Raw genomic sequence first — 18382 nt, 5'->3', positions numbered from 1 at the left:
ATTTATTGTTATATATCGCAATCTATACCAATGTGATTATGCAGATACACATTTTTTTTTAATCTTTTTTTTAAATAATGCAAAAAATTATAACTGCGCAACAGAACAACACTAACGCTTTCTTAGTTTTTTTATTGTCATGGTCACCAGTCTCTAAGCACGGTAATGATAAAATGTGAAGATTCAAACATTTTTCTGGAAAGCGTTCCAGCTTTCGAAGAGTCTCTGGAGAGACTCAATGTAGATTCCGTTTTATCTAAAGAAATAAAGAGCAATGTTGAAACTTGAAATGAACAGAAATTATCACTTCTGGATCTATGTAACACGTATAAGAAAAATTAGCTCAAATAAACTGGGTCGGTATATTTCCCTACATTTGTAGGAATATGCAAAACTAGAAGTTTACTGGAAACACAGAACCCACACAAAAGACAGGATGTTGTCATGGGCGGGCGGAAATTCCTTCAGAAAATAACACGTTAATTATGAGGCCCTAAAAAGAAAATAGTCACTGAAAACCACTGTAAAAACTGACTACCGACTACCACTCTTGACTCCTACTGCCGCTAATAACTCTGACTACCGCTTCTTGCCAGAAGGGGTAGTCAGATCTCATCCAAACTTGTCAAAATTAAGAGCTACTGTCCTACTTTTGCATTTTATAAGCCAGGAGACAATCGAACTTCAGTCAGGAGCAGAGGATCCCTAAATTCTTGCCAATAGGACGTCTAATCTACAAGAAGAGAATTGAAGGCCTGAACCAAACTAGGATGGAACTAAAAGCAAGTAGCCTACCAAAGCTGCCCCTCTTGGGGTTCTAAACCCAATCCAACCTTTGAAGGGGATAGGGCTTTCAAATTCCCGCATTGAGGACATCTTTCAGAAAACGTTGTCAGATTTTAATCAAAATCAAAGGAAGTAAGAGATAGAGGTCACTAAAATATACGCCACCAACATCTCTACCAGAAGTTGATCAAATAGAATTTCAAATTGGAAGAGGTCTCAGTAATGCCTTTCGGAGGTTCCAACTATATTCGACCTATTTGAGGAGGGGTCGCAAGTTTCTCTGCAGCACAAAATATACCATAGCGGACTGCCAGATCTGAACTGAAAACAACAAAAGATACAACATGCGTCCTAGCTGCTTTTTTGGAGTTTCATTCAGTCTGACCTCTGTAGGGGGTTCCTAAATTCCTGTCTCGCTTAATAATAGGTTTTTGACCGAAAAATCTGATCTAGCAAATATATCTTTTATATAACTTTGCCGTTTAAATGAAAACAAACTGCGGTAAATCCAATATACAAGAAACATTCAGTGACAAAGGAAAAACTATCACCGATTCTTTTGTGAACTTTTGTTTTCTCTAATTAGTGTGGAAATTGTCGGCTTTTAAATAAATTTTGGGTTCATATTAAGGTTAGAGTACAAATGAAAAATCACGGTAAAAAATAAAGAACCGTGTTATTATCTCTTGATTATATGCTTGTTCGACGTAAATTAAATTGCAACTCAACACTGGCGGAATTATAATTGCAATATTTTTTTGTCTTTGTATTAGCTGTGATATTACTCAATAACAAATTACATGACAATCCACATTTAAAACCAGGTTTAAAACTTACCTGACGTGTAAGGAGCGAATTGGCCAAATAACAACCAAATTTTAGAAATCAGAATTTTGATAGCACATAGATCCATAAAAAGAATAGATTTTTTCTTGCTGATTCTAAGGATAAGACCTATACTAAATCTCTTCTATCAACAAAATCAACCGCTTACTCAACCGCTTACTCATAATCTATAAAACTAAGGACCAAAAGTGTTTGATAAATCAGGCACTTCTCAATTATTAACCAAAGAGTTCAAATTTGGTCGACACATCCTCTATCTTTTCTAAAACTGCATTGTTCTTCTATTACTTTCGCTAATTCTTCCTCACAAAACAAATCTTCCTTCACATCCAAGGTATCACAAACTTTTTCATTTTCCTCTATAACTTTTCCTGCAACTCTATCTCAGGTTAAGCATATTCTCAAAATGTTCTGCCGATCTTTCTATAACTCTTTCCTTACCACGAATTGTGGCCTGTTCCTATGAGGTGAGCTATCCTATCTTCAAATCTCGCTTTTTACGCTAAAGTTAGAATTTTTGTTACAATTATTTGAGAAAGACAGCTCTAACATAAGGGATCTTTAATTTGAATGGGAGTAGTTTTTGAAAACTTTAGGACTTAAGCGTAAAAAGCAAGGATCGAGGAAGGGGCATTTTCCCTCATATAGGGAATGATTTAAAATCAAAAAGTGATTTTATAATATAAAATCATAGCTATCATAGCTAAATACTGAAACTAAAAATATACCGACATTTCAAGCTCAACTTAACTTTAGTTACATTATTTGTATAAAACACAAAAATGGTTCCATCCGGGATCGAACCGGAGACCTTCTGCGTGTAAAGCAGACGTGATAACCACTACACTATGGAACCGTTAACTTTACCACGTCTTATCGTATAGATAATAGTGCAGTACTTGTAAAGCACCTATGTCCACACACAGCTTAGATACCAATATGAAAACTCGATTAGTTTTGGGACACAGTTCGCGGTAGCGATGCTAGCAGCTGGAGACAGAAAACTGGCAGCACAGCTTAGATACCAATATTGGTATCTAAGATGTGTATGCAACAAAACAAAATTGCTTTCCCGCCTATGGTGTTATAGTACGATCTACGAGTCGGAGCGCGGGCTTGGAGGAGGCGCCGAGTTCAGAGCTCTGTACTAAAAGCTTCTCATGGGCAAGATAGGATTTTCATAACTATATTGGTTTGGTATCTAAGCTGTGTATCCAAGAACCCAAAGAATTAGTAAAATCACTAATAAACAAATACAGCAAAAATTACATTGGTGGCACAAGGAGTGGTGACGGGGGGAGGGGGGTTGACTGGTCAATATATACTAGATCTTATGTCTGTTATAGGGACAGGATCAATCAAGAATTTGGGGATTGACAAAAAATAAAAATTGACATTTGCTAATGAATGAGTGAAAGCACGTTTTTTTTTACGAATGCATTGTATCTTGAAGGAAGAAAAAAAAAGTACAAGAGTAGCAATTTTGACTGAACTGGTAATTTTATCAAATGAATGAAATTTTATACACAGGAATAATTTTTCGAGGAGAAACCACCTAGGGAGGGAATCATCCGGGGGGGGGGGGATTAGCCAGAAAAGTGTTAATGCACAATCAACCACGAAAAATCATTGATGTACCTGAGTTATCAAACAACTTTGGTCCTCAGTTTTATAGATTATGAGCAACCGTTTGATTCTATTGATATGAGAGCCTTAGCGAAGGTTTTATCCTTGTGTGGTATACCAGACAAATACGTTAAAGTGATTAGTCCTTAGTATAAGAATAACACTATTGCGGTCAAGGTAGTAAATGAGTTTAGCAGCTGGTTTCGTATTGAATCAAGAGTTAAGCAGGGTTGTGATCTATCCCCCTTTATATAGATCATTTAGAGCGACTTTGTCTAAAGAAGCACAGGAAAAGCAATGGGAGATCACGGAATCAAATGGGAAGGGAAAACTCTTCTGGACTTAGATTATGCCGATGATTTAACTATCCTAGATGAAAGTGTGAGCAAAATGAATAAGCTAGTGATGACAGTGATCAAACATGGCTCTGAAGCATGCGCGCTACGAAACGCTGACGAAGATTTGCTAGATATTTTCCAGAGAAATTGCCTATGGATTGTTATGGGTACCCAGCTGACTGAACATATTTCAAACGGTAGGCTGTACGAAAAGTGTGGTTCAATCCCGCTTTCCAGGGCTGCAATGAGGGAAGGGTTTGAAATGGCTAGGACACGTTCTGTAGATAAATTATGACAAATTGCTAAAGAGTGTCCTTTTTGGCCAACCGTCTAGGGCTAAACGGAAAGCAGGTCGTCTGTGGTTGGTATGGGAGGATGTCATAAAGAAAGATTTAAAGAAAATGGGAATTTCCCGGGAGGATGTGAAGAGGGAGGTTTTGAACATATTGGGATGGAGGAAAAGCGTGCGTAGCTGTGTTGGCCTCAGGCGGCTTGGTGCAGCGGTGAGTTGTAAGTAGTATATATATATATATATATATATATATATATATATATATATATATATATATATATATATATATATAGTGAGGTGTTTTTCTTGGACATGGTAGCAGTCTTAATTTTCACAAAGTGCTGTAAACACCGTGAGTTCAAATCTTCTCCTAGCCATACCCATATATATAAAAGAAAATACAATCTTTAAGTAAATACAACAATTCTCGATACGGCGACAGCCTCAATCTACTACCTCACCTCATTTAACTTTATTCAGCTTGCCTGATCTCAAAGACTACTGGTTTAGTTCGGAAAGTTAGAGGCCTTATGAATCATTTTATCCATGATATATTAAAAAAAAATATATGTTATTTATGCATATCAAAAACATCACACAATCAACTGTCCTGTTTTGATATTGGTAAACATCCAAATAGAAAAGCAGCGATTAGCTAATGGAAAAGCTTGGCACCTTGATGCCACCAAGAAAGGTTCTTCTATGAAAGGTAAATAACAGATGGGCAAGTCCTAGCTCAAAAATAGCACAACGAAGGGGGAACAAATAGCCCAATGGTGGTGCTGTATTATTTCTTCTTAGGCATAGAGGAAATAAACCCTCAGGCTCAAATTTTTGACATTAAATTTTCGTGCTGTACAAATGGTAAATAACATTGGGCTATCAGTAATTCAATATTATGATTGCAATTCTTCAAAAAATGGCTTTATTTCTTTCAATAGCATTCCATTTGAGCGAAATGAAACACCAGTCCTCAAATTATAAAATATCTTTAACTGATTATAAGACCATAAATTGTAAACATAAAACCCGAGCCATTGATACCTTTGGGTCGGGTACGGACCCAAATTGGGTTGGATCAGGTTTTTTTTTCCAGAAACAGTGATCTTAGTGTACCGCGCATTTTGGATCGTTTTTTTTTGTAGCAGAATCTATGGGAGCATGTTGTCGGCAAATCAAAGGTATTTGCACCTATTGACGTCATTGAATTCTGAAGAAATAGAGGAATAATAATAAAAAAAAGCTCTTGGATGATATTAGAGCTGAGTAGCGTTTTATTTAGTTTTTAAACATGATACTAATGTAATTAGAGTAATAGCTAGAAACACGTGATCTTATCCTAGTTAAAAACCCGAAAACCCCATATTCTACAAATTATTCTACTTGCATGTTACATTTTTTACCAACATTTACGTGGCTAGAAGTAAGGTTTTAAATAGAATTTAGAACGTTTAGTAAGATTTGTTTTCAGTTTTATGATACTGAAACTGCTTCATAATGAGCCTTAGCCTAATATCAGCTCTTGTCTTCCCCTGCACAGTTATTTCTGCTGCAGGGAGGAGATGGGTACTAAACAACATCTCTTCACCCAAAGTGTATTATTTTTAGGATTTATTATCAAAATATGTTAAACACATTTTTCGTAGAGTACCTGTTGTATTGATCTTCCCATGGGGGAGGGCATTCCAATATTTATTAGAAATATTTATAAATCGTAAATGAAATATTTCGTCTGCTATTCAGAAATACAAATTCAAAAATTCAAAAACCCTACCGCACAGCAGACAAACAATTACCTTGAAAGTAGATAACAACGGCGAATACGAGAACAGTTGCCATCAAGTTCAAGAGGTTGGGTAAATTTTGCCTATAGAAAGCTTCACGCAACGCTCTGACTTTGTCTTGTCTGGTGGCTAGCAAATGGAACAAAGCAATGACCGCACCTTCAAATTCAGTACCTCTTCCTGAAAAACAAACAACAATGTGTGAAAGAACTGGGGTCAAAAGTTTCAATTAGTTTTTGTGTAAAGCATCCTGCCTATCAACATGAAAGAGATGCATATACAATAAGTAAAAGGTACAATAGAAGCAGACAGCTTAGTTTTACATAAGAACGACACTCGAAAAATTCAAAAATTTAATCATTAAAAAAAAAAAAAAAAAAAAAAAAAAAAAAAAAAAAAAAAAAAAAAAAAAAAAAAAAAAAAAATCCGGGTAAGTAATTGTTTCGTTCTAGTCATGAACGTTTACTGAACACTTTCATTTTGATAAATTAATACATTTCTATACTGTTCAGTTTAGGTGTTAATTTGTTTTAATTTAAAATACTCTGCCTTAATTTATCTTAACCCGTTAGATAAGCAAAAAATCAGAAGTCAGTTTGTCAGAATAAGCTAGACAAAGTCTACACAGACACGAATTAGTGTGTCCAAGAAGAAAGAAATAGCTTACACATACAAGGTGTGTTAAAATTACGTTAGCTAACCTTTTTATAAAAACAAACAAAACAAAACTGTACTAAGAGCTAGCACCAAAGCCTGTCAGACGATAGAAATAAAAGGAATCAAATAAATATTAAAGATCTTAGTGTATTCTCTCTTGTGAGAATCAGAAAACAATCGTTTTTGCACTTTCCAACCTAAAATTTGAAATCGTCTTGCTCCCCCCTCCCGAAAAAAACTACCTCTTAAAGTCAAACTTGATTCTCGAGCCTTGAGACAAAATCGGGTAGACTTAGAAAACCCTAATTTTTGAACTACTCACAAAGAGAAAATCCGTACCTCACCTTAATCAAATTTTTATCCATCTACAGGCGTAAAATAGCAGGATACTGTTTTTTTTCTCTGCAATTGAGACCTTTACTAAAAATGAGTGTATTCTTATAAAATATCTGAGTTTTTAAAGTTAGTAAAGATAGAAGCCTGGAACTACAGTTTTCCTATCAGCATGATGAACCAGATAAAAGATAAAAAGATACAGGGTCTCTAGGCTTAAGAGAAAACAGGATTTTTTTAAGGGGAGGCAGGCAACTGGTTTTGATTTATACACTAGAAGAGCGTTATGTAACTATTTTTGAAGTTGCCACTAAACAAAATTCACATTTGCCGTTCGTTTCTATTGCTCAGAGATACCGAACAAAAACAGCCATAAAATTCAAGTGACAAAAACAAAGGACTGAAAAAGTGACATTGTAGATCATCCAAGAATTGTCGCATTGTTTGCAGCGTACAAATAAGACTGAAAGACTAATATCCAATGCATAATTATCATGTCAGAAAGTAGCAATTGACTAAAACAGAAAAAAAAATTGTTACTTTACTTACCAGTGTTGACTGTAGTGGGACTGAATGCTTTCCAGATAATTGTTTCACAGATATTTGTTGCAATGAAAAGAGAAATCCCTGATCCTAGTCCATAACCTTTCTGAAGCAATTCGTCCAAAAGAAGCACAATCAAACCGGCAATGAACAATTGTATGACGATCAAAAGACCAACTCCTAAGCCAATATCACTTGGATCACCATACATGCCAGTCATCACATATACAATTGCTTGGCCAACAGTAATAATCATTCCAAATACTGAAAAGAGTGTTAAAAATGTAAGTTTCTATTTATATATCTACACAGAGTAAGGAGGAATTCTTCAAGACTGATTCAAAGGAGACCATAGCCTAATATGCAATACCATCGCGATTTGTAAACGAGTCTGCCAATACACACTTGGAATCAAATGGGAGAGTAACTCCTCTGACATAGATTAAGCTGATGATTTGAGTCCTTGATGAAAATGTTCGTAAAATAAATATAAAGAATACTTTTGATATACATCCTTCAAAACTTTCTGAATATTTTAAATGCGGTGAACTCTTACCCAAACTTATAAAACATGTCTAAACATTTAAACATTGTGCGCATTTTCACTCAAATACCCTAATACAAGCGTTATTTATGAATAAATGGGTAATAAATTCAGTCTTTTATGGCACTTGGTATTAACCAAGTGACATAGCGCAAATTCTGTCGGTCTGTCGGTCCCGGTTTTGCTACTTTAGGCACTTCCAGGTACGCTAGGACGATGAAATTTGGCAAGCGTATCAGGGACCGGACCAGATTAAATTAGAAATAGTCGTTTTCCCAATTTGACCATCTGGGGGGGGGGGAGTGGGGGGCCGGTTAATTCGGAAAAATAGAAAAAATGAAGTATTTTTAATTTATGAGCAGGTGATTGGAACTTAATGAAATTTGATGTTTGGAATGATATTGTGTCTCAGAGCTCTTATTTTAAATTCCGACCGGATCTGATGACATTGGGGATAGTTGGAGGGGGAAAACCTAAAATCTTGGAAAACACTTAAGAGTGGAGGGATCGGGATGAAACTTGATGGGAAAAATAAGCACAAGTCCTAGATACATGATTGACATAATCGGAACGGATCCGCTCTCTTTGGGGTAGCTAGGGGGGGGGGGGGGTAATTCTGAAAAATTAGAAAAAATGAGGTATTTTTAACTTACGAACAGGTGATCGGATCTCAATGAAATTTGATGTTTAGAAGGATATCGTGTCTTAGAGCTCTTATTTTAAATCCCGACCGGATCTGGTGACATTGGGGGGATTTGGGAGGGGGAAACCTAAAACTTGGAAAACACTTAGAGTGGAGGGATTGGGATGAAACTTGGTGGGAAAAATAAACACAAGTCCTGGATACATGATTGACATAAACGGAACGGACCCGCTCTCTTTGGGGTAGTTGGGGGGTATTTCTGAAAAATTAGAAAAAATGAGGTATTTTTAACTTACGAACGGGGGATCGGATCTCAATTAAATTTAACATTTAGAAGGATATCGTGTCTCAGAGCTGTTATTTTAAATCCCAACCGGATCTGGTGACATTGGGGGGGGGGGAGTTGAAAGGGGGGAACCTAAAACTTGGAAAACACTTAGAGTGGAGGGATCGGGATGAAACTTGGTGGGAAAGATAAGCACAAATCCTAGATACATGATTGACATAATCGGAACGGATCCGCTCTCTTTGGGGTAGTTGGGGGAGGGGTTAATTCTGAAAAATTCGAAAAAATGAGGTATTTTTAACTTACGAACGGGTGATCGGACCTCAATGAAATTTGATATTTAGAAGGATATCGTGTCTCAAGTTCTTATTTTAAATCCTGACCGGATCTGGTGACATTGGGGGAAGTTCGGGGTGGGGGAACCTAAAATCATGGAAAACGTTTAGATTGGAGGGATCGGGATGAAACTTGTTGGGAAAAATAAGCAGAAGTCTTACATACGTGATTTAAACAATTGGAACAGATCCGCTCTATTGGGGGGGGGGCTAATTCTGAAAATAAGAAAAAATTACGTATTTTTAACTTACGAAGGAGTGATCGGATCTTCATGAAACTTCATATTTAGAAGATCCTCGTAACTCAGATTTCATATTTTAAATCTCAACCGGATCAAGCGTAATTGGGGGGGGGGGGCAGTTGGGGGGACCGGAAATCTTAGAAAATACTTAAAGCGGTGAGATCAGGATGAAACTGGATGGGAAGAATAGAAACTTGTCTAAGATACGTGACTGACAAAACCGGACCGGATCTGCTCTCTTTGGTGGAATTGGGGGGGGGGGGGGGGTAATTTTGAAAATTAAGGTATTTGTAACTTACGAAAGGGTGACCAGATCTTAATGAAATTTGATATTTAGAAGGATCTTGTGCTTTAAAGTTCTAATTTTAAATTCCGACCAGATCCTGTGACATTGGGGGAGTTGGAGGGGGGAACCGGAATTCTTGGAAAACGTGAAAATTGGGATATTTTTATCTTATGAATAGATGATCGGATATTAATGAAATTTGATTTTTAGAAGGAATCCATGTCTCAGAGCTCTTATTTCAAATCCCGACCAGGTCTTTTGACATTTGGGGGAGATGGAGGGGGAAATCTCGGAAAAACACTTGGAGTGGAGGAATCGGGAAAAAGCTTGGTGGATAGAATAAACAAATGTCCTTGATACGTGATTGACAGAAACCTTCTGGATTGGCTCTCTTTGGAGGAGTTGGGGGGAGGGGTTCAGTGATTTGGCGAGTTTGGTGCTTCTGGACGTGCTAGGACGATGAAAATTGGTAGGCGTGTCAGGGAGCTGCACAATTTGACTTGATAAAGTCGTTTTCCCAGATTCGACCATCTGGGGGGCTAAAGGGAGAGGGAAAATTAGAAAAAATTAGGTATTTATAACTTACGAGTGGGTGATCGGATCTTAATGAATTTTTATACTTAGAAGGAGATCGTGACTCAGAGCTCTTATTTTAAATCCTGACCGGCATTAAGCCTCTTATTTTCCTTTTTAAATCAATCTATTGATTCATAGAATTTTGTTAGAGCTCATACCATATGATCTCTTGGCTCTTAGCTCTTCTCGCCTCGTCACAAGTGCCATATGAGCTCTTAGCTCTTGTTATTTAAGTAAAATGCACACCCCCTTTAAATTAAAATTTTTACAAGTTTACTAAAATATTAGGTAAAACAAGGCTGTATACACATTTTGAGCCAAATCGGATGAGAGGAAAGGATCAAAATAAGCATCTCAAATGTTGATTTGTGATAGACAGAGCAAGTAAGTTAAAACGTGGTAATAATAATGAATATTTTTTTTTTAGATCTCAGGGCGAAACAAAAGGTTTAAATGTTGATGTTAAGAAGACAAAGTCACTTAAACAAGGAATAAATGAAGGTGAAGAGCTGATGTTGGGATGAATTTCTGGAGGTTTGGAGAGTTCACGATGCAAGGATAGGTTTAAATATTTATGTTAAAAAGACTTAGTTGTTAAGTCTGGGAGTAATTGAAGGTAAAGACGTCATGTTGGGTACCGAGAGGATCGGTCAAATGAGCAAATTCACTTATCTAGGTAGTACTATTAGTAGAGATAGTGGATGCATTAAACATATTAAAAGTAAAATAGCCAAGACTCAGGGTGTTTTTCAAGGTTGAAAAAAGTTTTGAACGATATGAAGATAATTCTCCAAGTCAAGATTAGAATATTGATAGCTAGAATGATGACAGTGGTCAGATGTGGCTCTGACACATTCAGATGATTCTGGTGCTTCAAAGGATAGAGAAGAATTTTTTAGATGGTTCGCAGGGGAATTGTCTACAGATTGTTTGGGTACCCAATTGACTGAATTTCACACAGTAAGCTGTACCAAAAATTTGGTTCTATCCCGCTTTCTAGGGCTATAATGAGAGAAAAGGCGAGATGGTTAGGGCAAGTTTTGAAGATTAGGGATAACAGATTCCCCGAGATTGTCCTTTTCAGTCAACGTCAAGACCTTCCCATTTGTCCGTCCACCTAGGACCAAACAAAAAGGAGGTTGTCCCTCAATGGGATGGGAAGATGTCGTAAGAAAGGATTGAAAATAAATTAAAATTTCTCAGGAGGTGAAAAGAGGGAAGCTTTGAACAGATTGAAATGGAAGACGAGCATACGCAGGTGTGTTGGCCTCGGGTAACATGGTGTTGCAGTGAGTTGTTAGTAGAAGTAGCCTTTATGGACCAAGTTCATCTACTATTTACATCACAAAGGACGGGAATACCGAATAGAATTAAAATGCAAATTTCCTACTTCTGTCTCAAGTGACCTCCAGTTACAATATGTTTCCTTTGTTTACATACTTACATCAAAAAAGAAAAACAAGGAATAGTTAGAACATTTTCTGTGGTAGCTCAGCCCACCTTCCCCCAGGTAGCCTAGGGTTTAGAGTTACTCTTAGCCCAGGGTCCCTAATGTTGGCATCCTTGGGACCAGGTACAAAGTTATAATAGAGGTATGATACAAAATACTATCTGTCAATAAGCTGGAAATCAATAAGATTAAGACAAAAGATACTGCTTTAGAAATCTATATGAAAGGGATCATCTAAAGGCTTGGCTTCCTCTGCTATACAATGACAGATAAAAATCCTTACGTTTCTGTGCTCCATTGAAGAGTTGTCTATCTCTCGGGGTGTCTCCAACTTCGATCATTTTGGCTCCAGCTAGCAATTGCATAATTAGTCCAGAGGTCACAATTGGTGAGATTCCAAGTTCCATCAAAGTTCCTCTGTTTGATGCCAGGATAACTCGAATCCAATAGAAAGGATCTGCCGAATCTGAAGACATGATACCAAAAAGTGGTATCTAAAAAGAAAGGAATACTGAGCATGTTATAAATATATTGATATTTGCACATAGAGTTAACACTTACACAACTAAAGGGGGTGGAAAGGAGGAGAAAATCTCCCAAAGGTTGATCCAAAGCCTATTGCCTAAAAAAAAAAAACACACTGCTGCTGCTTAAAAAATCCACATTTAAATTTTATAATTTGATGTAAAATAGTTTTCTGGACCAATTTCTCTGTCTCCTCCCCAAAGATTGGACATATGTGTACCTAAGGATATGATGACCAGTATTGAAAAAAAAAGAAAAAAAAGAAGACAATACAGAATATTCAAAACACAGTTTTACATTATATTTTCGTCTGGTTGAGGAATTTCATTGCCTGCATTCCTCTTGAATAAATATCCTTTGAATATTTTGAGATAAGACATAAACCTTTACCTGTAAATTTGATATAGTAGTATCTTTTTACTAGGATGATGAAATATGTTAATGTATTGTAAAATCTAATGCAAATGGATAACAAAAATACGATACATAGGGGAGGAGGAGAGGAAGTTGTGCTCCCACCCTTCCCTCTACACTTCAGCCTGCATTTATCAATGGTTATAAAGCAAGAAACAAAATTCAAGTTTTACATGATACATTAAAAAGAAATATTAATTGAAAACATTCAGGAACGCCTGGTAAAAAACACATAGCTATGACTTGCTACAGTAGCAATCAAAGAACAGCTAAGTCCTAATCTGCAATTATGTCCCATATGAATACTAGAGGTAATTAACAACTATAAGACTAGAGTCATAGTTCATAATATTGGAATCGTTGTAAATGTAATCAGCTTCCATGACCCATTTATTGGTAAGTAGATATACCAGCACAAGAAAGTAGGGTTTTCCACCAACATTGGTCGAAACGACACCCTCTCTTGCCTGCACTTCAAGGGCCAGACTTGTGGACACCCATGAATTATAATAGTAAACTATACTTAGAATTTTTCTCCTTACCTGGCAGCAAATCAAGAATATGAAAAGGGTAATTGCTGTCCATAAAACCTTTTCCTTGAACTGAACCTTTCTCTCGGGTTTGGTGATTTCAGGTAATATACTGCAGAAGGGTTTAATGACTTCCAAAAACTTGACTGAAAAAAAGTATTTATTACACAAAAACTGAAATGTTGAACAACAGCTAATCATCATGCAAAAAGACATACAAGCAAAGTGACAAAAAAAAATCTATGTGCACATGGGCTGCCAAGAGGAGAAGAAAAAACAAGGGCCTGTTTTTAAAAAATGAGCTGTTTTTTCAGAAAAAGCAAGAAAGTTTAAAATACTTCGTAATTGTAAAATCTTTAATATTTTCTTCCTGCCAATTTGTTCTTTGTGTAGCAGAGTACAAGTTACTAGCATTGAAGTTTCAGATATGAAGCACAATAAGAAGATATTGGACATGAGAGGCTGATCATCCCTGATGACCACATTGCAACATATGCTAAAAGTTGTTTCTTGTTTGTTTTTTTTGAGTGGTTTGAGCTTGAAACCACTTTGGTAACTCGACAAATAAAATAAAATAAAACTGAAGCAGTTTCCGCAAATTGGGTCTAGCATCTAAATACTCAAGTTAAATTTGCTCTTTTTCAGGCAAATCATTACGGCACGCCATCCTTTATGGACACAGGATATCTCAAAGTTATTTGATGACTTACCTTCAGACACAGAATCTAAATTTGACATGTCATCAGAGGATGACGGTGATGATTGGCTGCAAGACTTTCCAGTTTCAAATGCCAAATCACCGAGAAACTTACTGGCTGGAGAGCTATCATCAAGTGATGACAAAACCAATAATCAAGTCACCAGATTAACAGTAGCAAACAACAAGCAAGAAGCAAGTAATCACAAAGACTCTCTTCACCTTAGTCATAGTGAAGAAGTGAAATAAGGCATTTGAAGTCAAAGATGTTGAGCCCTTCACCAAGTCCACATTGGGATAGAAGCTTTAAATAATCCAGTTGATTGTTTCCTCAGGCTGTTTGGTCTCGATCTGATTGACCACATCATATTTCAAACAAACTTACATGTTACTCAGAAAGGTGTTTTGTTCACCTCAACTACTTGAGAAGAAATGAAAGTTTTTTTTTAGCAATAAAAATTCTTCTGGGTGTCAAGACAGTAACATCTTATTGAGATTTCTGGTCAAGTCACAATGAACTTAGAGAAAATTACATATCTGGGCTGATGAATATAAGCCGTTTCAGCTGGCTTCTTGCTCATGTTCATCTCAATGACAATTAGATCTTACCCCCAAAAGGAATGACAACTATGACAAGCTCTACATGATCAGACCTCTGCTTGACAAACTAAGCCCAAGCTTTCAAAGGACTTACAAGCCTACCAGAGAGCAAGCTGTCAATGAAAGTAAGGTCAAATTCAAAGAATGCATTGATTTCAAACAGTATATGCCTATGAAGCCCATAAAACAAGGCGACAAGATCTGGGTCAGAGAAGACACACACAGTTTTGTTTGTGATTTTCAGGTCTACACTGGGAAGTTAGCTGACACTACCAAGTTTGGACTTGGAGAACAAGTAGCTATGGATCTTATGACAGGATTGGAAGGCAAAAATTATCATATCTATTTTGACAATTTCTTCAGTTCAGTAAACCTCATGGAAAAAATGAAGAGCAAGAAGGTCTACTGCTGTGGTACAGTTTGTGAAAACCATAAAAGTCTACCCAAACTCAAAGCTGGAAAAGAGCTGAGACAAGGTGACTTGCACTATGCTGTGAGGTCAAATGGAATCCACTGTATACACTGAAAGGACAAACAATGTATACAACTTCTTCCAACAATTTAGAAAGGAGGGAAGTGATACAGATAAATAGGAAGGAGAAAGATGGACCTGTTGCCCAGGTTATATGCCCAAACGTGATCGTCGAGTATGACAACTTTATGGGCTGTATCAACAAAGCTGATATGCTGAAGTCTATCTATGCAATAACCAAAAAGAGCAGAAAATGGCGGTACCACCTACTCTGGCACTTTGTCAACATTACAACAGTCATTGCCTTTGTCTTGTTCAAGTTGTCCACTATACCAGATGCTAACAAGATGACATTGAAGGACTTTGAATGTCACATTGTCACAGGTTTGGTTGTAAGTTATTTGTGCAAGGGTGAGAGACATCAACCATTCAGAAAATTAGAAGTTATCCCCAAATTCAAGCCTTATGTTCCTCCAGAAAAGAAATTGGATCAATCAAAGCTTCTTACCTGTTCACAGTATTTCAAGAAGATGTGCTCAATGTAGTACTAAGATTGAGCCCCATCATACAAAATGGCAGTGTTCAATTTACAAGTTCCATTGTGCATGAACTACACTAAGAGTTGCATTAGTTCTTCTCACCAGATGTGAAGTTTTTCTGCGCATGTGTAAAACTGGTCTCTATCAGAGACAACCTTATATTTTATTTCAAAGTTGAATAAATTTTTTTAGTTTAATGTTTGTCAGTTTCTAAGTCCAGGGACATAAGAAATGCAAAAAAGTGGAATTTTCAGACAATTTCAAAATTTGTTATGCTGGAAAGGGTTGAAGAAGACCAAAAGTACACTCTAAGCTGAAGCTCTTTTTTTCCTTCAGTGTTTGTGGTTTTGGTTCAAGAACAAAGTAAGCTTCACCTAAGTTCTTCATAAGATTATGTTTACAGTGTGGATGAAGTGCATCAGTTATCATATAATAGCTTTGTTTGCACTCATCAACATCACAGGCAGTAGCTTACCCAAAAATATGGCTTCAAAGACATCAATGATTCTGTCACATGAAGCTGCAGACATTCAAGCTTGCAAGGACTTAAGTACCCATATGATTTTGGCTTTGTATCCAGCATCATTGTCACAAAACATCTCAAGAGCTTTACTTCCATTGCTAGCTGATAGTTCTATTCATTAGGACTGTTGCCTAGCAGATCCACAGACTTGTAACTGTAACAGACTGAGATGGATTGCAAACTGTTTCTTGTGCTTCTCTGATAAAGCATGCTGATTCAAGGTATAAAAGCCTTTGGAGCAGCTAATATTACTCCTACATATTTTGTAGTAAAAAGAAAGCTCATCATCATCAAATCTGATACCATTTGTTTATCTTTCTGCCACTCCTGTCTTCTTTAGTTATTCAGGAGCAACAAAATTTGCAGTTGCCCATTGTCTTTCCTAAATACACTAGAGAAACCTGAAAGACATGTAGGTTCAAACACAGCAGGAAAAACAATAACGTTTTTGCCATCTGATATTCCATTCATGGTACTCTTCACACTGCTATTAGTTTATTAACTAAACTAAGGCAAATAATATTTAATTTGAACCATTGAAATACAAGTCAAATTGAACAAATTTATACTGGTATTTCATTTTACAAAGCTACAGAAAACGTATCTATCCTTGAACATTGCCACAGTATGACCAATCTAATACCCCTCACCCTATAGGTCAATGTTCCTCTCTATCCTTGAACAGTACTAAAATGTCACCCATCTATTCTACCCACAATATGGGCCAACTTTGTGCTGTTATAAGCTTCCTATTTTTAATAGAATTCATAAGCACTTTGGCCACAGACAAAGTTCTCACTGTTTTGTTGCTTCATTCTGAACTGCAATGGCATACACAAGAGACAAGTATAACCAGATTTGTGGAGAAGCTATATTATCTATAAAGGGGCTTTCGAATATATCCTGCTTCAGTTTTTGAATATACCACACTCCCAAAAAAGGACTTTTTGGGACTAATTCTGAGCCCTGCAAATTGCTTCCATATCATCTGGGCGTTTTGATTTGTAGGCATGTAGCTTTTTAAGTTTTTTTTTTTTTTTGTTATTTTCTCTCCAGTGTGGGATAATTCAAATTTTATTCTTCCTTGCATTAGGATTGAAATGTAGGATTGCATTAGGAGTCTGTCATAGTTTGAAAGTAGAGCTAAAAACTGAGTTGAATAAATTGGCTTTGTTTAGTCGTGAGGTTACTGAAAGAATATCCTTTCATGAGAGAGGGCATTTCTCTTATAGTAGTAGGTTTGGTACTATATGCTGCCAGAATTCCCTGAGGTCTGATTTGCTTCATTGGCAATCTTCTCTGCTAGTTCTTTTTTTGGGTTCTTAAAGTGCTACAGACTTTATATCTTGCTCTGTTATACCCTAACCTACGTGATTCAGTTTTTCCAAATCTTGAACTTTCCATTCTTGATATTTACAAGCTGCTTTAGTGCAATCTAAGTATGACAGTGTTTATTACACAGACTTTTCTTTTCTGTGCAAATTTCTGCACTCCTGGTCAAGATTAAATAAAAAAACAAGTTTTTTGAAATGAAAGTAAGGAGCGACATTAAAACTTAAAACGAACAGAAATTACTTTGTATATGAAAGGGGCTTTTCCTCCTCGACGCCCTGCTCTTTATGCTAAAGTTTTTTATTGTTTTAAAAAGTAGAGTTGCAAGAAAGAATCAAACTTTAGCGCAAGGAGCAGGGTGTCAAGGAGGAAAAGCCCCTTTCATATACAGAGTAATTTCTGTTTGTTTTAAGTTTTAATATTGCTCCTTACTTTCATTTCAAAAACTTGTTTTTTTTTATTCAATTTCTGAAAGTTTTTGAATTAATGCATGTCTGATTTTGGCTCTCCGTACATAAATTATTAAAATGAACTTTGCATATTAATTTTCTTTTTGCTAAATGGCTTTCTCTTAGTTTTGATTAGACGATTTTGAGAAATAAGGGATGGGGAAGGAGGCCTAGTTGCCCTCCAATTTTTTGGTTACATAAAAAGGCAACTAGAACTTTTAATTTTTAACGACCGTTTTTATTAGTAAAAAATATACGTAACTTAAGAATTAACTTACGTAACAAACTTTTATGTTCTTATATTTTTGATCATATATATGAGGGGGTTTGTCCCCTTGTTAATACCTCGCTCTTCACACTAAATCTTAAGTTTCCCCAATTCTTTAAGAATGAACCCTGAATCAGAAAGGCCGTAAAATAAATAGTTGACTTTACTAAAAACAATTTAGCATAAAGAGAAAAGTATTTATCTCCTCCTAAATACCTCGCTCTTTATGCTAAAGTATTTTTAGACCCCTCATATGCGTAATAATCTCTGTTCGTTTTAAGTTTTAATGCTTCTCCCTACTTTCAATTGAAAAAACTTTTTCAGGTTTATATATATATTTTTTTTTTAATTGTAATCCTAGAAAATCCTGCACCCTTTTCATTGAATTTCTCTTCCCCCATGAAATATTCCTCCAAGGAAAGATCCTCCCATATAGCCCCCTCCCCTGAGCCCCACACCCAAAACT

At 36.3% G+C, this 18382-nt stretch overlaps 1 protein-coding gene and 1 non-coding gene across 2 annotated transcripts in view; both read right to left on the bottom strand.

Annotated features, from left to right (window-relative positions):
• The window catches only part of LOC136031157 (protein transport protein Sec61 subunit alpha), a 36737-nt gene that overhangs the window by 10197 nt on the left and 8158 nt on the right, over nt 1–18382 (bottom strand). Inside the window, exons 2-5 of the mRNA XM_065710489.1 lie at nt 13049–13182; nt 11851–12061; nt 7212–7469; nt 5685–5852 (exon numbers count right to left, since the gene is read on the bottom strand). Of these exons, the coding sequence (XP_065566561.1) occupies nt 5685–5852; nt 7212–7469; nt 11851–12061; nt 13049–13182 (771 nt within the window). The remainder of the gene's footprint in view (nt 1–5684; nt 5853–7211; nt 7470–11850; nt 12062–13048; nt 13183–18382) is intronic.
• On the bottom strand, nt 2416–2488 carry Trnav-uac (transfer RNA valine (anticodon UAC)). The gene has a single exon. It is a non-coding gene; the product is annotated as a tRNA-Val (tRNA).

Source organism: Artemia franciscana, chromosome 9, assembly GCF_032884065.1.
Source record: "Artemia franciscana chromosome 9, ASM3288406v1, whole genome shotgun sequence".
Lineage (NCBI taxonomy): Eukaryota > Metazoa > Arthropoda > Branchiopoda > Anostraca > Artemiidae > Artemia > Artemia franciscana.
This window is presented reverse-complemented; position numbering and strand designations above follow the sequence as displayed.